A 26965-nucleotide genomic window follows, 5' to 3' on the forward strand; every position below is an offset into this window, starting at 1 on the left:
TTCTGACAAATTTTAAAGCATGTTTCTCACAGAGGCATTGCAATGGTCTCTCGTCTATACTTGGGTTTTCTTCTCCTCTGTCCCACTTTTTACCTTCCATGCAGAAATGACAGTATTTGGTATAAAAAGCATAAAGCATAACTGCGGGCTTTTACATTCAGCCCTATATACAATATGCAGAGCTTTTCTTGTACAGCTCTCAGTCTTGCTCCTTTCAAACTGGCACAGCTTCCCTAAGAAACACATTACAAGTAACTCCTACAGAATTGTAGGAGATCTTGCTACATCTGGTATGGTAAGCCTCCTAAGTCTTCTAGTCCAAGACAGTGAGATGTCTCTTTAATCGTGTTTAATGTCCAAAAGGCAAAAACAAACCTACTGAGACCTGACTTTCTGCTTTGCCTTATTCATTAAGAGCTACAAGGCTTTTCCATCTATATCCAATTGTATTCTTAAAGCTATCCCTTCACTGTCTTTCATTTCCACGTCAGGCATTTCATTATTTAAAATAGAGAACAAAGGCTTTATTCATGACCATAACTTATTTTTCCAGAATGTCTTTTGCTTTTAGAGAATTCATTGCTAGGGTTTTCTACCACTCTTATTCTCGTTTTTGTTAAGTGTTCTGAGAGCAATACCATTAAAATCCCATTCTATCTAGCATACTTTATCTTGCAGCAAAGGCATGAAAATTTTTCCTTGCAGATAATTATACTGCTTAAAACTCATCATAAGTAGCATTAGATTTGTGTAAGTGTACATCTTACATATTTCCAGCAGTATTTCTGAAGTCTTTTCAATAAACCAGGTATTTTGCTTAGGGAAGAGTGAAAATGAAGTGATGCTCAGAAATGTCAATCAGTTCTACTACAAAATTTGAGTATGGAGGAAATATATGAACAGGCAAGGACAGCCAATAAAGGTTAGATAAGAACTAATGTTATTACTGTCAATGGACCCCTTTTGAAACATTTAGAGCAAAATTTCTACTTCCCTTACTCTCCAAATTACTTTGTATGCCTTATATAGCTTTTTTTTTACTAAAGCTGAGTTTGTTTTATATTTTAGACCAGCAACACTGCTACCTATCATCTGACTTTTTTGTGCCACTTATGAATAAATAAAAATAGAATAATATGCATTGTCTGGAACGTTTGCTTTCTACATGCACTGCTTGGGGGTAAAAATAAAAGCAGCAAGATAGCAGTCTAAGACAGAGAGATTACAGTTTGAAAATAGCATGTCAATTACATTCAAAAATTTTATTGGCTGCTGATGCCCTCACAATCTTTATTTTCCATTTCTCTGTACTTCGTCAGGTTATTATATGAGTGTAACAGTCTCTACCAAAACATTTCTAAAAGTAGACCATCCTTTGAAGGAAATATTTTAGCTGTTCCCAAAGATTTAAAGGCAATATCTCAAGCTATCTGCCAATTAAACTTGATTTGACTCCGAGATGAAGAATGTATATGTAGAAATATATATATATATATAGTAAGTATATATATATATATAAACTATATGTAACATGCTAGTGTAGATATATATGTATATTTACTATATATCTAGTAATATATATGTAAGTTCAGAGGGTTAAACCAAATCTGTAGTTTTAAAGCTGTTAAAAAGCCAGGAGCAAAAAAGACATTCTTGGTCCACTTGTCAAATATCCATATTGGGATAACATTAACCATTCAGATCAATTACATTTTTAACTGCTAAAAAAAACTTTAATTTTATTTATAATATGAAAATATGATCATACCTGAAAAGTTGCAACTATGCCCATTCCAGTACAACCTATCAATCCAATACACAATGAAAACATGTTGCATGAAGACCTAACAAAGCGCAATGATTCATTTTGCTTCTCTATTATTAAATATCTGATATACATCGTAATTGCACCTGAAAAAAAAAAAACATTTTTTAATGTTCATATATCTCTTATATTTCAATTTCTTGCCCTATAACAAATTTGCATACAGAATTAAATTATAAGCATTATGCGATAAATAATACTGCCTTCAGTTTTGCAACTATTCTTACACATCTTAAACTCAACATTGTGTATCAGTGTCATCTAGAAAGAACTGCAAATTGGTTGAAGAAAATTATGAATTTGAATACCATACGAAATACCAGAACACTGGCTTTCCACATTTGGAATAGCTGTTATTTACAGTGAGAAGATCCGTAACATGAAAGTGGGAGAATTCTTTCTGCTTTGATATATAATTTTGCACTAAAACTACATCTTTTAATAATGGACAAGCTGAAGAATTAATACATTTTCATAGTCTGTAAACAGGAAAAAAAAAAAAAAGTAACTAGCTCTGATTCAGAAAATATTCACAAAATTTTGAAGCAGTTTTGGCTAATCTTTCATACAACAGGGTCTCCTTTACACACAGATTTTATTGCAGCCTACATGACCCCTATCTGCAGGTCACTCCTGACAAAAACCTCTGCTGATTTAGAAGATCATGGTTCATTAGCATATAATAAGTAATAGACAGGATTCCATGAAAAAAAGCAATACTGTATTTCAGTTTGATAACGCAGAACATTTTATCTACAGCTAGAAAATTAAAGCACCTAATGCTGTTCATGTACTAAGATGTTAATGAAATTCAACTAGACAGTAAGATTGAATGAGTCTCTTTGAAAAGGTAAAATGTGGGATTTTACTCTGCATGAAATCCATCACAGACTCCATGCACACAGTTACATAGCTATTGACCCCCCATCCCCTAGAAGTAAACAGGAATTGCCAAACTTTCTCATTCAAAATAAGCAGATACAGTAGAGGAGTAGGCATCTTCACAGAAGCCAAGTGTTGCCTTTACACCATTTTTCAACACCATCTTTCCTCCACTTCTTCTTTCCAGTTACACCGACTACTTTGCACCGATTAAATGCTTTTAAAAGACAGAAGGGCCACTATGGTGACACAACTGGCAAGCACCTGGCCCTCTGTATGGGAATTCCTTATCACTGATATACCACTAAATGGTTATTTAATTGTAGATTATTTTTTCTGCTGAACATTGTATGGACTCCAATACAAGCAAAGAACATTTGCAAGTTTACGTTTCTTTACTGTGTTCAGATCAGATAGTTTATACATACCTAAAAGTGCTGAAATATTAATCATAAAGCCAAAGATACCACTCTCAGGAGGTTTAGTTCCAGTATCACTAAAGCAAGAAGAGAGAGAAGAAATTTGTTTAATTGAGATCTTTAAAACGCAAATGAGATGCACAAATGAAACCCCAAGAGGGGTGTATCTTGTGTGAACTGCTGTTGTGTATGTATCACATTTGAACATAAAAACTGTAATATCACCTGCTGCATGCTTAAACTCTATCTGTAGTACTGAATCTTTGCTTTCAGAAAGAAATCACATATTTTGAGCATAATGTTTGAACTGTATTTCTTCCTCTTCTCTATGCAATATGCATAGATGTGTCACATTGCAGTAGTTCAATCATAAATTAAATAAATTATTATATAAATGATATTTTATCCACTGAACTAACACTGTGATAAACTAATCTAATGGCATTCAGTATCCTAAAATGTTAGAGAATTGAGCTTAATTTCCTAACTTGTTTCAAAGGACCATACCCCAGAAGAGTAGCTGTGCTCCAATGCCTGGGAATGTTGCTAGGCATTGTTTAATTTTGTAATGTAGATACAGCTTAAGAGTACTCTCAGTCCAAGATGTTGCAAGTTTCTTTTGCTGAAGCAAATTGTTCTTATAATGGATAATTAGAAGTTCCCTGGGCCAGAGAAATGGAGCATGAATATCCATGTAAATACAAAAAATATGAAAATATGAGAATATGAAAAATGTCATCTTTAAGAAACATATATTGCCTAGAAAGTGGAATACCTCATCACAGAATCTTTTTCCCTCTTTTCCCTACACAGGAGTTAACACCCATACCAGAGAATGCCTTTGCCTTACAGGGCGGGCATACTCCTGGGAGGATAAGGGTTCAAGTCCCCTCAAGTAGGATTCTTGAGATTATGTGAGTGCTCTATGTAAATAAGAATACAGCAATGCCATCACCTCTTTGCATTATTTTTACTTGTCTAAAACACAGCCAGCTGAAAATATCTATTAGATCAGACTATTGGTCAAGCCAATAGTAAGTAGGTAGCTCATAAACCCTTACATAATTTGGGTGTGAACTGAGTTTTCAATCACTTACCACTACTGAGAGGCTGTGGTGTAATTTACTCATGAGTACTAACATGGTTGTGTACTGTAAACAAAGGCACCCAAGGAACACTACTCACATAAACACAGGGAAGATTTTAGCTAATGCCAAAGTTCAGTGGAAACTGAACACAGGCTCTGAGAATGAAACTTTCTCTCAGGTATATGATGAGGCAAGCAGGTACTAGCTAGAGATTTTCAATATGTTTCACGAAGTTAAATCCTCTTCATTCCAGCAGAGAGGCTGGATTAGTTTTCATGCTGAACATCAAAACCTACCGCTGAATGCAGGCAAAATGACAGGTCTCTTCATCATGAGTGCCTGCTCTCTAGCAGCCAAAAGAGAAAGCTGTCTCTGCATACATAAACACTTTCAAATAAAGGTGTTGACAATTTTGTTAACTTCAAGACAGAAAATTATGGCCACACCAAAATATTTATTTGTATTATGAAACTACATTATAATAATCTCATTGCATGTTACAGAAGCATCTGAGTTATCAGCTGCTAATATGATTTATAAAGAATGGGAAGAAGCTTGGAATGCAGGGAGAACCCTTTTCTATTACAAGATGATGCAAAACAGAATAATCTTTTAATTCCATTTGATGTGACAGCTTCCAAATGTTCAGACAACAAAGACCTGGGACACTCCAGCTTTTAGACAAGTTTCTATTACTTCTCAAGCATTAAGAATCCTTACTCATACGTATTTTCTTGGTGTAACGCCTTCTGAAGACTTGTTGCAACTTGTATCCTGTATGAGTTGTTTCTCTTAGATATAGAATTGGTGAAAACAATACGGTGATTCTTATTATTTTGTTTGACACTTCTGAAAACCATCGTAATCCTTGCTTTGTTTGGCCAGTTTTTTTAACCTTGAACTTCACATCTTTTCCTCATCGTTCTGGAGTGTTTTCATAAATACATCTGAGGACTGCATTTAAACAGTGGGCCACTTGTGACAACTTTGAAGGACTTTTGCAAATCAGAGGCTGCTCTATGCTAAGTATGGGATTGTGATCACTTCAAAGCTTTGAAGGGTGTAGGTGAGAAGAGAATGGAATTGGAACATGTAAAGAAAGCAGCCATTTGAAGTTCTTGGAACACTTCACCATAAGAGCAATCCAAATAAGCTGAAACTGCACAGATCTCCAGTCATTTTTTTAATTAAAGCTTTTCTTAAGCAAAATCCTTATAGGTGGTGAATTTTGCTATTGTAGACTTTCAAACTCAATGATTTTAGAAGTATGCTTTCAAGCTACTTCATACTGAGAATATTATATCATATCTGCAATATATTTAGAACATATACAATCTTCCTAATGCCCTATTTTCAACTAAAAGTATCCCTAAAACTAAATGAATACTTAGATATATTTTTGTTTTATTTCTGGTCTGTCACTTTGGAAAAAAATGTAGAAGTATTCAGTGACAGTAACTGTCTTTTAAAGAAAAGGAAGAAAGAAAAAGGCACACGTGAAACAAAAACTTGTGCTCATTTATTTGCAATTGTGCACAGGTGAGCAAGTCATGGACAAATGAGAAAGGTAGTATGAAAATGACAGTATTTGAATCACCAGCTCATGCAGCAAAATTCTTCCAAGTCCAACAGTCTTCTAGAGACTTAAGAGAAAATGGAGCAGATGGGGAAGAAATATTTTGGGGCCAAAAGACTCATCATCATCATCAGATTCTCTGTATAGACATCATAAGCAATTTCACTTCAAACTGAAGACTTACATTTCAAGGTAGAAAGACTATATTCTGACACTGGCACAGTTTCAATGGCAAATGTAAATGTGGTCTTCCTCTCATTGAGGCAGCTGTCACATGATTAACAAATACAGTGAACAAGTTATCTGAAGGCATGCATAGGTTACTTAAGAATCTAAAGAATTTGAGAAATGTTGAACTGAAAATTGTCAATACTTGTCTCCTTTGTCCAACAGGAATTTCCCCATGCAAATTCAATTTCATTTAAGATATTGCACAACTGAAATCTTGCAACATTCTTCCTCTTTCTTTTTATCACACTAAGTTTCACTAAACCACTGAATCCCATGATTCAGATTTTCAGCCCAAAGCAATGATGTGCAAAATAAGTGTATGAACTATAAATATTGGCCTGAGTACATGGGAGGAATAATAGTATTCCCAAGTGTACCTTCTACAAAGATTTTACGCCTGGACCATACATTTTTAGAACTACTTAAAATTCACCAACAGTCAATGTAAAACCTGAGTAAAATGTTGTATTAAAAGCTATTAAAATAAAAAAACAGCTCTCTCTCAAAAAAAGACTTTTTTGCTAGATAATGCAGATGGCCTGAACTATTGCATTTTTTTGTTTGTTTGTTTGTTTGTTACTGAAAATGCCTTAACTGTCTTGTTTGCTTTTTTTTTTTAAAGGTATATGGATATTTATTGTTATTCCTTACCTAAAGGATAAGAATGTCTTAAGGTGTTTGTTTTGTACTGTTTTGTTTCATTTTTCTTTAGTTAGGTATTACCTGCACATGGCTTTTTTTTTAATTAACTATGGCAGTTAGTTGTGATACCTTCATCACAGTTTTACATCTGTGACTTCTTGGTTTGATCTGCAACTTTAAAAAGAATCACACAAGCAACATGTCTTTGCTGTCAAAAACTTAACTGTATGTACAATTATACATAAAATATGCCCTATTCACTCATGTTTTACTCAAGGACTTGGCATATTCTGCCACAATAGGAAACACTATTTGTCAAATTTCTTATTATAAAACCTCAAAGTCTTTCCAAGCACAAACCATGTACTGAGTGTAGACACAGTTACACCAAATGGTTTATTTTTCTTGGATAACATAGGATAAATTGCATTTTTTGTGCCAGTAAAACTGTATATAATCAGAGGAGAGTGGAACTGTGACTATGATTGTTGAGACTATAGATGATATTTGCATGTACAGGAACAAGGCTTTCTAAGAGCTTTATTTAAGTAGATGATCCTAAGAAGGATGACATAAGCATGAAGCTCAATTTTCTTTGCCTCAGTTTGAATGAAGCTCGACTTTCTTGTGGGTTGCAGTGTGTTGCACCATCTAACTTGCTTAGGTTCACAGACTTAACTTTCAAGCAAATTTAAATGTATGTACAACTCAGGTTAGGAGTCTTACAAAATTGCATGTGTTCATAGATTCTGTCAAAGAATTCGGCATAGATTTACTTTGAAACATGAAATTGAAAAGCTTCTTTAGATATCAAAAACCATTCTCAGATTTCTGTCTCACCATTACTCTGTTAAGAGACAAATGCTAGTAATTTCCCTATTTGAATTTAAGTGTTAACTATATATAAGCAATGATTTATATGAAACTGTGCTTCAATGACTAAGACAATGAGACGGAATGGAACTGAATAGAATGGAAAGGAATTGAATGAATCAGAATAATAGAATGGCTTGAGTTGGAAGGGACCTCAATGATCATCTAGTTCCAACTCTCTTCCATGGAGAGGGTTGCAAACCTCTCAATCAGGTTGCCCAATGCCCCAGCCAACCCAGTGTTGGGTGCCTACAGGAATGGAGCATCCACAACTTCTCTGGGCAGCCTGTGCCAGTGCCTCACCACCCTGTCAGTGAAAAATATAACCCTAACATCTATTCTAAATCTAGAATGAAATTGAATGGAATGAAGTAGAACAGAAAAGTGCAATTGAAGGGATTGACAACGATCATTGAGTCCAACAGTCTGATCACTTCAGGGCTAACCAAGCTAGCAGTATCCAAATACCTCTTGAATATTGGCAGGCATGGGACATCCACCACCTTGCTGCAAAGCCTGTTTCAGTGTTTGATCACCCTCATGGTAAAGAATTTTTTTTAGTATCTAGACTGACTAGGAGACAAGATATTAGAAAGAACATACTGGTCATAGAATAGAACCACAGAATCATAGAATAACTAAGGTTGGAAAAGACCATTAAGATTACCTAGTCCAACCAACAGCCCATCCCCATCCCCCCCCTCCCTCCCCAGTGTCCACTGCCCACGTCCCTCAGTGCCACATCCACACGGTTCTGGAACACCTCCAGGGATGGTGACTCCACCACCTCCCTGGGCAGCCTGTGCCACTGCAGCACCACTCTTTCTGAGAAGAAATATTTCCTAATATCCAATCTGAACCTCCTCTGGTGCAACTTAAGACCACTACCTCTGTCCTATCACTGTTATGTTGGAGACGAGGCCAACTCCCACCTCGCCACAAACTTTCAGGTCGTTGTAGAATAGTCTGCCCTGAGCTGCTCTTCTCCAGACAAAACAACCCCAGTTCCCTCAGCCACTCCCCATCAGACTTGTGCTCCAGACCCCGCACAGCTCCATTGCCCTTCTCTGGACAACCACTCATTTCCTGGTTAGTCTTCTACATACATTGCTCCTATGGTGCTATTTTTAAAATGCCTACTTTTGTTTCCTAAACAAGCCACTTGTGTCTCTACAAGTCACATCATCATCTGTTGCACTTTGGACCAGTTCTGGAGTTTTTCAAACGAAAAACCAAGCAAAACAAAACAAAACAAAATGCTGCATTTACACAACTTAGTACAGAGCATTCAGCATCAGTTTCCCCAGGATCAGGCCAGCACCACACCTCGGCTCAAGCCAGAACCTCTTCCAGACCCTTTTTTGCACATCTGCCAGCATGTAGATCCCGTGGCTCCGAGTGGTCAGGATGTGAGGGGGCAGCGCATGTGAAGCACTGTTCTGCCCGCTGAGCCCAGCGCCCCAGCAACCCCGACCTTCCTCACCTGATGTAGGGGACGAGCGGCTCGACGTGACCAGCCAGCACGGCGATCACGTAGGAGATAATGAAGGCGGCCGAGGACCAACCGACGAGCAGCGCGGGCACGACAGCCACCCCGGGCATAAAGCACAGCATCTCCCGCTGCCGCCCGGCCCCGGGCATCGGAGCCCACAGCCGCGGGGAGTCACCGAGGCCACCTCGGGCCGGCCCCACCCTCCCGTCTCAAGCGTGTTTTCCGCCTCCAGTTCGCTCGGGGGATCCCCTCCCCGCCGCTCGCAGCCTGCCCTTATCGCTTTCGTTTTCCTCAGCGCTCCACGCCGACGGTGCCGCCCCGCCCGGCTAACGGCCGACAGCGGCCAACGGGTGGCAGGAGGCCGTGGGTTTTGAGGTGTGGGTTTGGAGCGCTCCTCTCCCCCTCCCTCCCACTCCCACACGTTCAAAACTCCGTTTGCACACGTCTGGGGTTTCACTTTTTCACACGCTGAGAGGGGAGTGGAGTTTAATCCCAGCTCACGCTGTTCCATGTGCTCGCTTTGGTTGAAGCCAAAGCTGTGAACAACTATTCAAGTTTATTTCTGTTTGCTTTAATTTTTCCCTTTTTCTGCATTCAGGACTAACACCCGTACGCACGGTCACTGTTCCCAAAGGTGAGTGTGGGTGGTGCTGTGTGGAGCCAGCAGCTGGACTCAGTGGTCCCTGCGGGTCCCTTCCACCTCAGTGCACGCTGTGGTTCTGTAGCTTTATAACCCATCTCTTCCATCTCCTTTAAAATCTCATCTGAATTCCACTTTCAGCAGAAGTTGCCCAGAGAGGCTGTAGATGCCCCATCCCTGGAGGTGTTCAAGGCCAGGTTGGGTGGGGCCCTGGCCAGCCTGCTGAGTATTAAATGGAGAGGTTGGTGGCACTGCCTGTGGCAGGAGGGTTGGAGATTCATGATCCTTGAGGACCCTTCCAACCCGGGCCACTCTGTGATTCTCTGAAGTTCCCTATACTGAAAGCATCGTAACGCAGAAGCTCAGTACTCCCCCAACCTTCAGAGACACAAGGAACCAAGATGCTTAGGACAGCATATCTGGATGTAAGTACAAAGAAGTAATGGCACAAACTGCTTTACAGTTAAGACTGTGGATGTGTTGAAGGCGTGTCGAGTGCCTTTTGGAATAGCATTCTACTCATATTCTTAAAGGTGTAACTTGAGTCTAATAATTCATTCATACTCCATGATTATGCTGGAGCACTTTCACACACACAAAATAAAGCTCATCCATTTTCATGGTGGCTAGTTCCATACTGCTCTGCAGGAGGTGTTTTAGATGTAGGAAAAACAAGGGCTTAAGAAAATAAGGTAAAAAAAAAATTAATCTTTCCATAGCTCATCTATCTCAGTAATTGCAAGTAGCAGAAACTGTCTTATGATGTGTTTGTTTCCTTTTAAGTTACAAATGCAAATAATAATAATAATAATAATAATAATAATGGGCTGAAACTAATATTTGAGCTGCCTTAACATGCATTGCTATTAAGCTTTGTGTTACCCTCTATGACAGGTAACTTTGTTTTGTCCCTTGAAACAAAAGAATACTATTCAGGCACTATATCCAGACTCTGGTACAGTGAGTGTGTGTCAGACAACAGAAATGCATTGTCCATGTATTAGACAGCAGAAATGTATTGAGGTTTTCTTTAGTTACGGAAAAGAAACAAGATCTTTTTTTCATCAATAACTGTATATCATTTTGGTTCTTTATAGATCCATAGTCACATAAATGTCAGTGAATACTGTAGCGGACACTATTGGAAAAATGTCAAACATTTCATCCCCTGTTCTGCAAAACTATACTGGCTGCATTTCTGCAAGTAGCAAATAACTCACTCTCAAGTGAGAGTTGAGTACTTAAATTCTTCACATGACTTCTTGCAGTGCTCGGGCGTTGTTTGGTCTGAAAGCAGGTGGCAGCTTGCTATTTGATGATCACTAGCAAAGGCACTTTGCTATGTAAACATTTATTATTGCTCATGTGATACATTTATTGCAGGAAGTAGTAAGAGCACAATTTGTAAGTGATGATCTTTGAATTGCTTTTGTCAGTGGCATTTTTACATTGTTCTTTACAAGATATTAGCAGTTGCAAGGAGTAATAAAAACAGGTTACTTACAAAGTTGAGGAGGAGACATTTACTGTGTTTGAGAACATTAGTATGGTATTTCAGAGAATATATTTTAATTTATTGTGCTTGGGACAAATTTTGTTAAAGCATCACCAGCATGAAAACATGGTCTTTAATGTTACTGCTCTGGATTTAACAAAATGATTGAATTACTTCCTAAATATATGTAAAACATTGGCATAAATTTTCATTTGTCAGAGTAATACTGTATTAGAGTTATTAGAAAAATAAAGACAGGATGTGCAAATAACATTTGAGCTGAAAGCATGTAAGAGATCTAAAATAGACCACACTACTGGTAGTAGCATACCCACTTCTATTTCATTTGCAGTCTTTTTTCCATTGGTTTTATATTCATTGAATATTTACATCTATAATGAGTATTGATAAAAATAGAAGAATATTTTCTTTATCACATTACCTTCTGAGTAAAGTCAAGTAATTTCTAATAGCTAAGTTAGATAAGGGATATTCAGTGCAAAGTGTAAGAAGTTCATGTCTTTGTTCTATCACCTAAGTAGCACTCTTTGCTTTTTGAAATATTTTGTCCTAGAATAAATTTTACCTCAGCATCTCCAATTTGAGGCCTTTTTGTATGATGATTTTTAAACATCTTATTCTGCTACTTTTAAAGTCCATAACTGTATTTTGACCCCCAAAAATGTACTTGTTACTTGAATGCACACTTACTGCCTTGTGGGTAAGTGTGTAAACTATTTATTTGTCACTGGCAGGCAATCCCTTTCTGACAGAAACTTGCATAGCTAAAACTAACTTGTATGGAAGGGCTGGCTTGAAGGGGCAGGTACTGAAGCAACAGCTGGGCAGTCACATTTTCTACCTATATAAGCATCTCACTCAGACATTGATAAAAAAAGAATAAAAAAAGAGTACTGAATACTTGCATACTTCACTTCTCTGGTATTTGTCTGTAAAATGCAGACCATTCTTGTCTTGTGAATCCATTCTAGTATTTAAACAAAGGGACTGAGAGGGATTTGGACTGGCTTGTAAATAGCCCTCATTTTCTCTGAGAGAGCTGAAATAGACATTGCTGAGGTCTTTGTTCCATCTATATGGCCTTGATACCAATTTCTTTCAGTCCTTCCACTTTGTGATCTAAAACTCCATGCTGCCTGACAAGTCCACATGCACAGCTGCTGCGCTCTTAAGGGCAGTTCTTGGGAAATTAGTGTGTTTGGGCAAGTAGTAGATATCAGAGTGATCTCTAGCTCAAAAGATTCAGGTTGTTGTAGTTAAATGAGTCAAAGAAGGAAGATAGAAGTTCTGAATACATCCCATTCATCTGTTTTTACATAGCTCATAAACAGCAACTTAAATTGTGTCAGTTGCATAGACAAGAGAGTTATTAAAAAAAAAGGTGTCGGAGAAGCATAGCTTAACTTAGATTTTGAAGGAGATCTAAATAAAAATGAGAAAATACTGTCTACGGTTTTTAATTTCAAGATCATTTGTTGTAAAGTGATGTGGAACACAAGACTTTCTTAGAAGTCACTCCCTTCCTGGATAAGTTGGTCTCCATTACTTTGGTTAGTTTTCAGACAAATTCCGTGGAAAATTGTTACAATAGCTTCTTCCCTAATTTGGTAAAGAAGTTGCTGGAAGAGGGAAGAGCAAGTGAAATGAGAACATGACAGCAATGGAAGTCTGCAGCTTGAACAAAGGAGAAGCTAAGTACTTTGGTTAATTTACAAAATCTTGTTTTTTTTTTCCCATGCAGAAGCACAAGGAATAAAACTGTTTGTTAGCATCTCAGCAGCCTTGACCACTGAATGCTTAAAAATTACCACCAATGCCTGACAATCCTTTAGCAAACACTACAGCAAAACCAAGAGATTTTTTTCTGACATCATCTGTACTTTTCAAACGTAAGTTAAAGTTCTGTCCTAGGCATTCTCTGGCTGTAATGCACAGACATTCAAAAACCCCAAATAAATTTGGAAACACTATATATCTCCCTGTGGTTTCACCTTTTCCTTAAACTTGAGAGTGTTTCCAGAGTAAAAGAGAAACAAAAGGCTCTAAAACATTTTGAATACAAAAACAAGGTCTGCACATTTTGAACTTAGAGATTATTTCTGGGGCTCATGTATAAGAAACTAGGTCCAGATATCTAGAGAGATCCTCTGCAACAACATATCCTTTGGGATTCACAGACTTATGGCTGCTCATAAGCAGAACTACATCTTTCCAGGGAACAGAGGGAGAAAAGGAAGTTTGTTGCTTTTCTAAAGGAAAGCGATGGATGGTTAAATAGGATAAGGAGGATGCAAGAGTTGTGCAGCAGCTGGGCACCACTATGGTAAAAATTTTAATGGCTGGAAAAAGCAAAAAAGTTACCAGACACAGGTTGTGCCAGAATTGCACATTTACAGGATGAATCAGAGATACTACCTGTGACTTCTGCAGAAGGCTTTATGAAGAGTTCAGGCTGGGAAGAGGTACCACGAGCCTTCATTCTCAGTCACATGTCAAAGTTCTGCAACCTTCTTAGTAATTAAAGCATATCTGCAATCACTGCTGTGAGGCATTTATGATATTGTATTAATACTTCAGACAAGCAGTAAGTTTTAAAATAGTTGTCAGGTACTACTGAAGATGAGAAAATATACTTTATATTGCTCAGTTTGTTTTGGTTTCCTATACGGTTAGCTAGCCTTCTATATCTAACCAGACGTCTAACCACAAAACAGATGAAGTCTTCTCCACTCTCAAAGAAGAGCAGACATCAAAACTATTGCAAAGGCCATTAAGAACTAGGAGAGGTAACTCTTGAGTTGTATTTGTATTGTTTTCTATCTGACAGTAGTCTGGTATCAGTAGGACTGATATCTCCCAGCAATACTGAGACTGGGTAAGTTTTAGTCTTCTCCAGAAATTCTGGACTAAATCTCAAAAGGTGTGTTTTTAATTCATTTAGTCCCTATTTTTGCTCTATAGATTTGAAGTGATAGTTTTCAAAACAATGGCATTAATGGGGTAAATTTTGGCTTCTGGAAAGCACAAGCTGCAGACAGCTGTGGGCTACCAGTGGCAAGAGAGAGAGATTATTCAGCTGCAGATGAGTCATTCTGCAGTGGCTTTGCGCTCTGATGTAGTAGTCAAAATCCTGAAGCAGGTAGTGTGTGAATTTGTAGCTAGCATTTTAATTTAACACTGCATTTTTTAGGGAAAAGTGAACAACATGTTTTCAGGAGAAAGGCAGACATTCAAAATAAAATGGTATCTTTTTATACAGCTTTGCCATCTAAGAGAAGTGCCTTTGAAGGTTTCTTACTAGAGCACAGTAACTGACTATGGCTTAGAACACAGTTGTTTGCTAAAGAGGAAGGGAAGTCATGAAATTCATCACCTCGAGTTCAGTCAGGATGCAAAGGAATGAAAGAAAATAGATTCTAAACTGAGTGAATTTGATTGGTGTTGGAAACACTATCAAAAATTTCTCCCTCAAAAAAATCAGATCTTATTTTCATACAGAACTGAAATCTGTCCAGTTTCAGGATGTTGATTGGTCTTTCTCTACCACAGCATATTGCTAAATCTGGAATTTTCAGCTATTTCTTCCTGTTTATACCAAGCTTCCTCAGCACATTGTTGGCCTTAGTGTTTGCTCCTTTCATAAGCTTCTTTCGAGTCTGTTGACACGAACGCCTAGAATAGCCACAGAGATCAGATACAGGGTAACATTATGAAACCTCCTTATGACTGAACTGTTTGTTTCAAGTTGATACAAAGCTAACAAAACGTAATTTCACAAAACCTAAATATTTTGTCTGATCCCTTTTGAGAAGGTTTTTTTTTTTTTTTTTTCCAGTTGTAACAAACTGTATTCTTCACCTTTATTTGGCCTCTGCCAATGTCCTCCATGGCTCTTCAGTAACAAAGATTTGTGCCCCATAGCAACTCTGATGAGACTAGAAAGAATATGAAATAAAGATAGGAGGATTGTTCCTTTTCAGTAAAAGTACAATGGTATCTATGTAACGAGACATCAGTGAATGCTCAGCTTTGTACCTAGGGCATGGACACTGCAGTAACTTCAAGGAGCAGAGCAACATTTTGTCTTATTTGAGTGAGAAAATGTGGATTGAGGAAAAGGTCATTCAATTCTTAGAGAAAATGAAGAAAAGATTGTAGCATCTCAGAATTATCTAGGTTGGAAAAGACCTTAAAGATCATTAATTCCAATAATCAACTTGACCTTCTGAGTCCCATCCCTAGACCACATCCCCCAGTACCATATGTACTCATTTCTTAAATACCTCCAAGCATGAAAACTCCATTTCTTTTTTTCCAAGTTCAGCCTACTCCAATATCTAACCACTCTTCTCCATGAGTAAATTCTTCCTGATGTGCAGTCTAAAACTTCTCTGGCACAACAAGACTCTTATCTTTTCTAGCAACTCTAATGAGATCAGAAAGAATATGAAAAAAAATAGGAGAATTGCTCCTGTTCAGTAAAAGTGCAATAGCATCACTATTACTGGTCAGCTGAGGAAAGAGATCAACACCCTCCTCACTGCGGTGTCCTTTCAAGTAGCTCTAGAGAGCAATGCAGCCTCTCCTCAGCAGGATTTTCAAATTTAAACTTTTTTTTTTTTTTTTTTTTTTTTTTCAGTATTGAGTGAAAACTCACTAGGTGCAGTTAACCAAACACTCATGGAGCTACAGACTAATTCAGAGATAATCCACTACAAGGTACAACATCAAGGTTGAAAGTCATCTTCCAGAAACTGATGCTGACCTCTGGGTGGTGATCTCTGAGGGAATGAGTCTTATCAAAGACAAAGATCTCTGTAAACAGTGAGTCAAAATGGGATCCTGCTGAATGAAAGAATACAGACCAGTGTCTGTTACTCTACTCTGTAATGTCCTGAATGACTGATGTTGATTTTATCACTGTATTTGATAGATAGTAATACTAAAAAATTCACTGTGCTGTACTGAACTACTTATCCCAGAATGCCTAAGGTTCCTGCTTTAAAGAGGGCTTCAGAAGCATTAATGATTAAATTTAGTATATTAGTATATTAACATGTATTTTGGGGGAAGAACAGAGAGAATTCCTAGAACACCCTACTATTATCTCTCATTTCCTTTCCAGAAAAAGTAATAATGCAGCTCTTCAAAATAATGACAAATTCAGCAGTATGATTTGACTGCTGTTAAGGCCTACCCCTCTAGGGCATCCTCTGTTGATTCCCAGAAACATAGAAAAAGACACAACTTCCTAGAGGAGCGGGTCCTTAAGTATGTTAATATGGTAAATGAACATGCAACTGTTGCAGAGAAACCTTGATATGCTTCGGTGAGGAGATGGGTAGGAGGGCTGCAGGTGGAATGTGATCTGTTCAGTGTAGTCAACTGCTGTTCTATATGCTAACAGTGTAGTTTTATATAGGAAATAAAATATTTGTACAAAGTATTTACACTGAAACACTGTTAAGAATGCAGAAACTCAAGTTAAATGCTTCCTGAGCACATGCATTACAACAGAGTTAAAGGTGAAATATCTGGCCACTTTTTCTCCCCTCCATCCTTCAGCTGCATTGGGTGAACCTGTTCACAACTGTACACTTTTTTTTTTTTTTAAAAAAACAAGAGGCCTGTTGTGAGTGGGGCAGGAATAGAAGTGATGGGTGCCTAATTACAATAAGCAAATATAAATTAGCCTATCATGCAAAACTTACATGATGATGGCCAAATCACTTTACACAAGCTTTCTATGGGTAAGTCATCACCATTCTGTACTTTATTTTTTGTTGTCTGATTTGGCACACCACTCAGTTCTGAGCGTTCACAAATGTAAATGAAGTGTCTAAGAGCTAAGTCTGCTTAGCTCCTGCACTGTGAAAAATTAGTCTTAAAGTAGAAGGCATGAAGCTTGCAGAATTTAATCTCTGCCTTAGTGCTTAATAACAGTTACTTTAGAAAGATGCTACAAGATATATTCATGCTTGTGGAACAGATCATACACTGATGAACACTGAAGGTCTTTGAGGATGTTAATTCTCTTCTCTTTAGAGCAAGATTTGAGCAGCGTGCAGTGAATATTATTCTTGGCTAACAGAGATGCTTAACAGTTTAAGTTGATTGTTCTTGGTCCTCTGTCTCAACAACAGATAATTACATTATTGCCTCACATGTTAAGCTCTTACTCTTCTTCCCTTTCCAGTAAAGGAAACCGTAAAGATTTGGGGAAGAAAAACTAAAGTACTGTGGAGTTATTTTAAGAGAACAAAAAGGTGAGCAGTAGATTGCCAATTTCCCAGGGTAGAAATAAGGAAGAGCAGCAACATCTCAAGGCTTACAGGATCTCCAGTCTCATTTAAAAGAACAAGCACTTCCTTTTGAAAATAGGTTTTACCCCTCTCTTGAAAACAAGGCCTAACTACAGAATTCAGAGAGCTTGCTGAGGTCTAAGACGTAGAAGACAATGAAGGCAACTTACAGAATCACAGAATCGTAGGGGTTGGAAGGGACCTCCAGAGATCATCGAGTCCAACCCCCCTGCCAAAGCAGGATCCCTACACCAGGTCACACAGGTAGGCGTCCAGGCGGGTCTTGAATATCTCCAGAGAAGGAGACTCCACAACCTCCCTTACAGAGAAGTAGAAGCAAGATGAAATACGTTTTATAATGATTTGACTTAGTTAGGTTAGTTCATATTCAGTGACAGGTGTGACTTTGCTTAAAGTGATGCTACCTGCACCTTAAAATTAGTACAAATACAAGTACAGTTATCTAGATTACAGTAAGAGTCCATGGATTTACATAGGTAGTGATTTGGCAAGGCCCTTAAGTATATGCTTAATATAATTGCAGCCTGTAATTTTCAGTTATCCTGACACCTAGTGGAATTTATTGCTCCAAGCAGAATATATAGGTTAATCTGGTAGAGCAACTGGGGAAGAATAAGAAAGTTGTGTAACCCATCCTTGGACAAAAATAACAAGATAGTCACCTGAACAGCTATCTAAGCAATAAGTTAGATAAAATGTGAAAAAAAATTGACCCAAGCCCTTCCCCTTTAGAAACGTGTTAATAAAGACAGACTAAGTGTTGTACGGTCCCTGACCTGATTTTTTGATGTGGATGGATTTCCTAGTTTCTTTTTATCATTACTATTCATTTTTCTCTTCTTCCCCCCCCCCCTTTTTTTATCTTTTTCTTTCTATTTCATGTGGAGACGTCACTGAATTCAGTTTAAGTTACATTCTGATCTTCATTAATATAATGTGAACATACTGAACCCTTTTAGTTCTCATCAGAAGGCAGGATCTGATTTATTTATTTATTTCAATTTAGATACATATTACTCAAACATGAGTACTTTACAGATAATTCCGTCATCATTTGTATATGACCCATACAATTTATGTTCATGTATCTGCAAGAATACCTTGGCTGATACTTCACAAACTTCTATGAAGGTTACTTGACTCTAAAAGGTTTTATCATAGCATTATATGGAAATACGTAGTAGTCTGTGTAAATGCACCATCACTCACTCTGTACTAGTTATTATTTCAGGCCTTTGTATAATCAATGAATGTACAGATGTTATAATTACAGAATATATCAGTGAGTTTGGCTAAGCAGATTATTAAACAAAAGAGAATAGATAGAATGCTTGCTCACATCCTAGGCTCATTACAAAACTCTGAAGAAGGAATCTCCAGAAAAGATCCTTGTCTGCCTGTAGTCAACTCTTAAATGGGGTCTAGGAGAGGTGGAGCCAGGCTCCACCCCTTCCAGCAGCACAGGTGAATTGCCTTCACCGGTGCTCCCAGGGCTGACTCATTGCTTGCCTCAGGTGATCAATCAGAGGTTCAGGCTGTGATTCAGCACTTCCCATGCACCTTGAAGTCCTCCAGTTTTTGTTCAATTATATTCTACGTGACTTTGACGTTCTGTCTCCTGGCTTGATGTCTTAAGCACATTTTAGTCAATTTCTGTATTTATGTTCCTATTATCGACCAGAATTAATGTTTTTGTTTTCATAACCAGAACGCATGGATGAATTCTCAAGGAAAACCTCAGTTTGCTTGCCCAGAAACAGATGCTGCAGTCAGTGTCAGTGAGGTGTTCCCTACCAGTAATAATAGCCCTGTGCTTGAACTGGTGGTAGAGGCAAGGGAAGTACCAGCAAGTTACTAAAGATTACTTTCCTCCAGGGCAGTACTTCAGCACACCGAGGAAAGAACACACTTATAAGGAGAAAATATTGGCAGTGCAACATGGCGATGAAATCTTGATTGGAAGCTTCTTCATACTGATACTGAAAGAGTGAGTTACCATGGCGGGCACAATATATTTAATAAACTTTATAACATGCAGTAAGGATGTGATGCACAGCACTATGGGATGACCTGTGAAACTCTGAATGTAAATGAGATTTTTTTTTTTTTTTACCTTGACTCACGGAATCAAACTCTATAACCCAGAGTTAGGTTATAGAGCAGGTATGTTTTATTCAGCATTTAGCACCAAGCTGGGTGCAAGGGGGATAGCTCCTCCAAACTTGCACACCATAAGGAAGAAGCTTGGTACAGATATAGGCCGAACGAATACACAATCAGTGGTATTCACATGCATATTCATTACATTCCTGACTTATCAACATATGGTCCCAGCCTTGAGCAGTGGGGGGGGGGGGGGGGGGTCTCCTTTGCATGGGAGAAGACCCATTGTCTCTGACAGAAGTGATCCGATCCTGACCCATTCCTTGTGTCAACAGAGTTTCCAGATGCCCTTTTCATATCTGACCACACATCCTGCTTATCTACATTCCTAAACAAGAGTTAATCCTTATCTTGTCCTTTCCTTACTCAACCTTTCCAATAAAACATTGAGGCTCTGGACTGTCTGGAGAAGGGCAATGGAACTGTGAGGGGTCTAGAGCACAAGTCCTATGAGAAGCTGCTGAAGGAACTGGGGTTATTCAGTCTGAAGAAGAGAAGGCTCAGGGGAGACCTCATAGCTCTCTACAGTGACCTGAAAGGAGGATGTGGTGAGGTGGGGGTTGGCCTCTTCTGCCACGTAACAGTGATAAGACAGAGCTAATGACATTAAGTTGAGCCAGAAGAGGTTCAGGTTGGGTATTAGGAAACATTTCTTCTCAAAAAGAGCGGTGCTGCAGTGGCACAGTCTGCCTAGGGCGGTGTTGGAGTCACCATCCCTGAGGTGTTCCAGAACCGTGTGGATGTGGCACTGAGGGATGTGGTCAGTGTGCATGGGGCTGACAGGTTAATGGTTGGGATCGATGATCTTAGTGGTCTTTTCCAACCTCAATGATTCTATGACGCTGTGACAGCATCCTGAAGAATGATAGCTGCGTGCAGTCCTCCCACAGCACAGCCACGTAAACACACGAGGACAAAATTCTGGAAACGGACAGGCGCTGTTACTCCGGGCAGGGCAAAATAAGAGTCTCGTGAATGCCGATGGCTTCTCCTTCCTTGGCTCTGGTGACCAGAAGTGCTGACGAGACGTCTGTCAGAGGTGATCCCTGCTCCGCCCGCCCGATCCCGCCGCCAGGTGGCGCCGTAGCGCTGCCGGAAGCGGTGCGGGACCGTCGGCGGCGGCGGGACCCGCCCGCCCGGCCAGGCGCATGGCAGCGCGCTGAGGCGGGCCGCGCCGGGCCGCACCGCGCAGGGCCGCGCCTGGCCGGGTGGCTGCGGCGGCGGCCGGCGGGCCATGCTGCTAAAGCTCCTGCAGCGCCAGACCTACACCTGCCTGTCTCACCGCTATGGGCCCTGCCTCTGCCTCGGTGGCCTCGTCCTCATGATCGTCTCCGCCCTGCAGTTCGGGGAGGTCAGTACGGCGTGGCAGCCCCTTCCCGCGTTCCTTTCCCCGTGCGGCTGGGCTGGCGGCGCGCTGCGGCTCCTTCGGGCTGGGCGCCGCCTCCAGGGGAGCGGGGGCTCCATCGGGAGCGTGCTATGCACGGTGCTGAGAAGGTGTTTGGAGCGGCAGCGGTGGAAGGGAAAAGCGGCTGCAGCTGCTGGGGGCTGTCCGTCCCCCTGCCCGGTTTAAGCTGCTCGCACTTGTTGGAGCTGCTGGCTGCGAAATCCGCCCTCGCGGAGTCGTGCCGCTCCCCGCCGCTTCCAGCTGCGATACGAGTTTTGAATGACCCGGACGAGGTTGTTAGATTGTTTCTAGCAGCCCCGGCTTGCCCCGGCAGAGAGGAGCTGGGAACAGGCTGTGCGCGCCAGGTGTGTGCTGCTGTGACCCGTGCCGCTGTCTGCGCTGCCCTCGGGGGGTTTGTCAGTACTGTTATTCTGGTTCTGAACGGGCTGATGGGACTCTTCCAGAGCCTTCACGTGGTGACCAGGAGCAACGGGGTCTTTTTCCCTTCCAGAGATTAAGGAATTTAATACAGCCTGCTCTGGGCTGTGTTACACCTCTTGCTATTCAGTACAATTTTGTAAGTGATGGGATGCGGCTTGCTTGGTCAGTGTCACATGCAAGCAGACTGGTATTTCCTGATTCCAAGATTTCTGAAGGCACGTTCTCTCACTGTTGTGTGTTCGTTGGGTTCTCCTTTTTATCACCCGTTTCGTTTTGATCCGCTCTTTCGCACTTAAGGAAAGAGAAGAGCCGAGGATGGCGTTATCTGAGAGTCTGCAGTGGCACACAGTCAAAAGTGCAGTTTCAGTCAGAACTTGCAGTTTTATCTGGCTGTGCTCCCTGTTTGCTGTCTTGCAGCCTTCAGAAATTCCTGAAACGCTTTGAAACCAGGAGTGAGTTAATGATGTGATACTTTCAGCCATCCATTTGTTTATAATTGTCAAATTGGTCTTGAAGCTGATTGAGGTATATCTCTTGGTGCTGTTAAACTTCGAATAAGCCTTTAATTTTCTTTAGAATGAGGACTTCAGACAAGCTAGTGTTTCTGAGAACCACTTCAGTTCCTTGTCCAAGTTATGGCTGATTTTGCTGAGTATCAAACCCACTAATTAGATGTTTTCCTACCAAATCTTAGCTTTCTACTTCCAGCCGTGTTACTATCAGAACTATTCAGAAATCCTAGGTACTATTTAGGCAGCAAACAAATCACTGGCAAATACATGTATGTGTACATAAATTTTCAAAACTGTAACTTAAGAAAAAAAGCCAGCTGACCAGAATTCTTCTAATGGGACTCTGCAAATACACTCCTACTCCTGTCCCGCAAAAATAACAAACCAAATGTCAGCATAGAAAAAAAAAAAAAAAAAAAAAAACCCACAATCTCCTTTGTTGTCATTTTTAATAAAAGAGTCAGTAAGAGATGTTTGCATGCATTTTGCTATTTATGTTTTAAAATGTTCCTGTTTTGGCAAATAGTGGTAGTTAAAGGATTCGGTAGACTGAGCTGCTGAGAATAAAACACTATTAGACCTCCTCTGGTAACTATACTAAGAATAGAAAGCATTTCTGTTCTTTAGTACGGTCTGCTAGGCAGTAGCTTCCTCAGTATATGTAAGAATTTTATGCATGAAACCAAGACATCTTTCTAGTAATTACCAGATGAACTGTTTTTAAATGTTCTGTGGGACTTCTCAAGGGCATGCAGTAATATGTTTCAGACTCCGTTATCTGACCAGAGTATGCAGTTCCTTTTTTTCCCGCTGCACTCTCAGAATCAGTTTTTTTGTTCCAGTGAGCAAAACTAGATGTGCTTGTTTGGTGTCATTTTGATATTTGTGTGAGTACTGACATAAAAGTAAATGATGACAGCAAAAAACACTGAGATTGGGAATAATATCCTAACAGCCTCAAAGCCTCAAAGATGAAAATCATTTCAAGAAAAAGGTTAGCCCAGGGAAATAACAGTGCATTTAAGCATGATTTGGGAGCTACAATGTACAGGATAGCCAGGCCTCAGACAATGCTGTAGCCTGGTCATAAGTTAAACTTTGGTGTTTCACGACAGTTTGCCTACAAACAACTTGTAGCTGACCTTCCATTGATCACTCATTTGTAAAATGTTTTTCAGTTGGAACAAGGGAGCCATTGTTATCACAGAGCTGATACAGTATCTCCTAATTAGGGCTATCTTCATTTTTCTTTTCTTTTTTTTTTTTTTGTGATGTTATTCTTTAGTGGCTTTATATATCTGTACGTAAAGTTGAAGCAAAGAGGCCTTCAGGTGCTAACACAGTGCAAAGCAAAGAGTAGAGAAAAAGAATGTATCAGATAAGATGTTGCATATTTTCTAATAGACGTCTATCTAAAGAGAGCTGCTGTGGTTCTTTCTTAGTATAGTTGCACAAATAGAGAAAAATAAATGTTGGAATGGTTAATTGTCACTCTAGTGGAGAACAGTACAACAAAACATTATTTTACTCAAATACTTCTGTACTTCTTCCAGGAGCAGGTCAGTGTGCGTCAATCCATAATTAACCATAATTACAAATGTTTATGTCTAGATAGCTTTCAGTGTGTATGGTTTTAAAGTAATTATTTGGCAAAAGGACAGAATGACTCGAGTGTGAAGAAGTGTAATGATGTTTTCCATATTTAAGGAAGTAGGTATTTTTGCTCAGCTTGCAAATCACATTGTCCTTTGTCTAGGAGGAACGAGATTGTACAGATGTGACTGTGATTGCAGTGAGACTGTGTGCAGCATTGGAAATAATTTTGATTGTCACTGGCATGTGATAAGGCTTCCCTGTCCTGCATATGTTTTAGAACTCTTTAATTTACCTCAGCAGGCGTAAGGGTATAGAGACTCGTCTTCTTAAAATGGAGGGATGTAGCCTCAAAAATTATGGGCTTCAGTGCTATTTTAGAGAAGCGGTGTGTTTCATAGTTGCCATAAGAAATAAGGAGTAGTGCTACTTGAATCCAGGCTAGTAGTGAAAAGTAATACTATCATTATCTGGTGGTGTCCCATCCCCCCTCTCAGTGCATATCTTTAGGTACATTATCAGATAAAATAAACCCCTACCTTTTTATCTCTTGTAAATATTGTGAGATGATGCTGTAGTTTTTAAAGTTAATCTTCTGCTGCAAAAGATATAGAAAGTTTGTTTCAGAGTAAAATCTTTATTTTTTTTTTGAATTTATTTATTTTTTAATCTCAAAGTAGTGGTCCATCTCTGTGACTTGGCTCACTGTAGGACTGGGTGAAATCCAGTGTCAAGTTAAAGGGGGGCAGAAACACAGGGGGAGGGAAGTTTGCAGCCCACAGAAACACTGAGCTGCTGCATGAGCTGGGCTGCCGTGTAAGCCATCACCTGCATTGGGAAACAGCAACTGACTTTGTTTGTGCCTGGGTTAATCTGCATAATTTGATTTGTCCTGGCCTGACTGTTTGTTTTCAAAGGTCAGATTTCAGAGGTGTGAGAATAGAAAGGAAGACCATGAAATTCGTGCAAGGTGAGGAGGTGGCTCTTGCTTGCTTTCAATCATATTTCTTTAAGATCTCAGTTTTGAGAAGTTGCTGTGTTTTGAAATGGTAAGAGGCAAGGGGGAGGTGATCAAAACAAATAGTAACTTAAAAACTACATCCAAAAAACATGGAGCCCTTCCTTGCAGGAATAAAAACTAAGCTTGTTTAAATCAAGTGTGCTGTAAGTTCTGCACCTGATTCCTACCTCAGTGTAATAACTTAGGTTGGATTCATTTCTGGTCACATGTGCATTAATACAGAGATCAGCTTGAATGAAATTAGTCATGCTTGATCATTTCAGAAATAAATGCCTAATTTTAGAAGTTGGTAACATATATAGTTGTTTATATCTTTTTTTCTTTACAGGTTGTGTTGGAGTGGAGTAGAGATCAGTATCATGTTATGTTTGATTCATACAGAGACAACGTTGCGGGCAAATCGTTTCAGAATCGGTGAGCTTTATTTGCAGTTGGAATATTGTATGTTTTACTGTTGAATGATTTCTCAAATATTTAAATCAATTATTCTAGTTAAAGTAAGTAATTGTTGAGTGTGACTTTTTTTGTATGGGCAATTGTATGAGTAATGAATTACTAACGTAGAGGTTCCAAAATTGTGAGTTAGTGCTTAATATCCCATTGTGAAAGTCTGGAATTTGGCATTTCTAATCATAGATATATAAATCTTAAGTACATTTAATTCATCCAGTCTGTAAGGAAACAGCAAAATGACAACAATGTTAACAGTGAAGGGGAAATATGATATATTTTCCATATTAAGACAGGAACTTATTTTGAGTTTTCCACGACATCTCAAAAAAGATGTTATTTAGTAAAAAAGTCACAAAGCTAACAAGAAGCAGCATTTTAAAGCTAAACACATTGAAGTCACCCACAGCAGATTGGAAACCAAGTCAGATGGGTCATTTGCTTCAGTTTTGCTAACTGTTAAGTAGCTTCTTGTGGTTTCTGAGTTTGTGTCTGAGTAGTTGTGGGATCTGTTGCTCAGGAAGTCAGTGGACTGTGAATTGGTAGGTGGAAGAAGCTACTAACAAGTTGTCATCTGAATCTTGAAACACTGATGCACTTGACTGGAAAAAGCCCTGAAAGCAGATGTTTAATCTGCATTAAGGTTTGTTGAATCATGGGACAGCAGAAATGATCAGATCGGTTTGTCATGCTTGAGTGAGTAGGTGCAGGATAATTCCTTAAATGTGTGTTACATTATATTTGTGAATACTACTCACTTCTATAACCTCATCTGACTTCTCTCTCCTAATTTCCAAAGAAAGGCAGATGAAGAGAGAGTGATACAGCTCATACAGATCATTAGCTTTGTGTATACATCTTTCTGCAGAGTTGAAATGAAAGTGTGTTTGTTCTTGTCTGTACTAAAATGCTGCCTTTGTGCTAATTAATTAATGTTTTTATAAGATTGTACTGTCACGGTGTAGAAATAGTTAACTTCCATTTCTAGGGTGTACTGTCATATTTCTTTTTGGATGTGTAAAGCATTCCTTAGTTAGAGTTGACTTCTGGTGAAAGCTTACAGTGGAGAGCTTAAGGGCGTAGCTGGGCTATACATGTTCTTAAAAGAGGTTCAGCAAGGTTTGAGATCACAATATGGTGGCCTGGGAGAGATCCAGAGGCTGCTGTACTCTTTCAGCAACTGTGGACACTGAGACAATGAGGCTTTGTCTTCTGGCTCTAATCTCTGCTGCAAGCGTGGCTCTCCTACATATGCAAACATCACTGAGATGGAAAATGTGTCCTGGCAGGTGCACAGACCTGCAGACAGCACACAGTGAGTTTCCTGTTCCTACCGCAAGAGATGACAGCTCTGGCTTCATCTTCAGATCCTAGTCATGCTTTTTGATTTGTGTGTAGAAGTAGGGACATTTTTGGAAAGGGAAAAGTGTAAGGGAGGATCTGAAAAAGATAAAAATCCTTGAAATCTCAATGTTTTTTTTTGTTTGTTTGTTTTTTTTTTTTTTTTAGAGGCATTGAAATAAATCAGAAAGCTTTGAGAAGATGAATTCATTTCACTGCTACTGATTCTAATTGGGAGCAGTGTTAATTAGGAGCAACAAACTAATTGTGTATATTTTTTATTATTATGTTTGATAGCCACTACTTTTCTCAAAAATGGATGCTAATTTCATTTTAAAATGCATTAAATTTTTTTTCTAAGTATTCAGACAAATTGTAAACAAATAAGCTAATGGATCTGCAAGCAAATCACTTATTTTGGTAGCTTTTTTAAAATTATCTCTAGAGCCTTTGCTAATGAAGCTTGCCACACAAGGGTTAATTCAGAGCTGTTATTCAGTGCTACAAATTGAGTGTAGAGAATTACATAGTTATATTTGCTATTGTACAGAAA

General features: G+C 39.1%; 2 protein-coding genes and 1 long non-coding RNA gene across 9 annotated transcripts in view; 2 read left to right on the top strand and 1 right to left on the bottom strand.

The window, feature by feature from the left end:
* Positions 1-9336, bottom strand: part of DRAM1 (DNA damage regulated autophagy modulator 1) — a 34121-nt gene extending 24785 nt beyond the window's left edge. For all 6 annotated transcript variants that reach the window (XM_090143806.1, XM_090143792.1, XM_090143811.1 and 3 more), the window contains exons 1-3: positions 9020-9336; positions 3136-3203; positions 1769-1911 (exon numbers count right to left, since the gene is read on the bottom strand). In XM_090143806.1, coding sequence (XP_089999932.1) covers positions 1769-1911; positions 3136-3203; positions 9020-9177 — 369 coding nt within the window. In that variant the 5' untranslated portion in view covers positions 9178-9336. The remainder of the gene's footprint in view (positions 1-1768; positions 1912-3135; positions 3204-9019) is intronic.
* A 95-nt stretch (positions 9337-9431) lies between these two features.
* LOC149919634 (uncharacterized) lies at positions 9432-16736 on the top strand. Its single transcript, XR_016468204.1, has 3 exons — positions 9432-10093; positions 12926-13073; positions 15824-16736. It is a non-coding gene; the product is annotated as an uncharacterized LOC149919634 (long non-coding RNA).
* A 4087-nt stretch (positions 16737-20823) lies between these two features.
* The window catches only part of GNPTAB (N-acetylglucosamine-1-phosphate transferase subunits alpha and beta), a 39898-nt gene continuing 33756 nt past the window's right edge, over positions 20824-26965 (top strand). The window contains exons 1-2 of one of the 2 annotated variants that reach the window (XM_031589749.2): positions 20824-21021; positions 24950-25035. In XM_031589749.2, the coding sequence (XP_031445609.2) occupies positions 20905-21021; positions 24950-25035 (203 nt within the window). In that variant the 5' untranslated portion in view covers positions 20824-20904. The remainder of the gene's footprint in view (positions 21022-24949; positions 25036-26965) is intronic. The other variant, XM_031589748.2, reaches the window with a different exon arrangement.

The sequence above is a fragment of the Phasianus colchicus genome, chromosome 1 (genome assembly GCF_987193195.1).
Source record: "Phasianus colchicus chromosome 1, bPhaCol1.hap1.1, whole genome shotgun sequence".
Taxonomy (NCBI): domain Eukaryota; kingdom Metazoa; phylum Chordata; class Aves; order Galliformes; family Phasianidae; genus Phasianus; species Phasianus colchicus.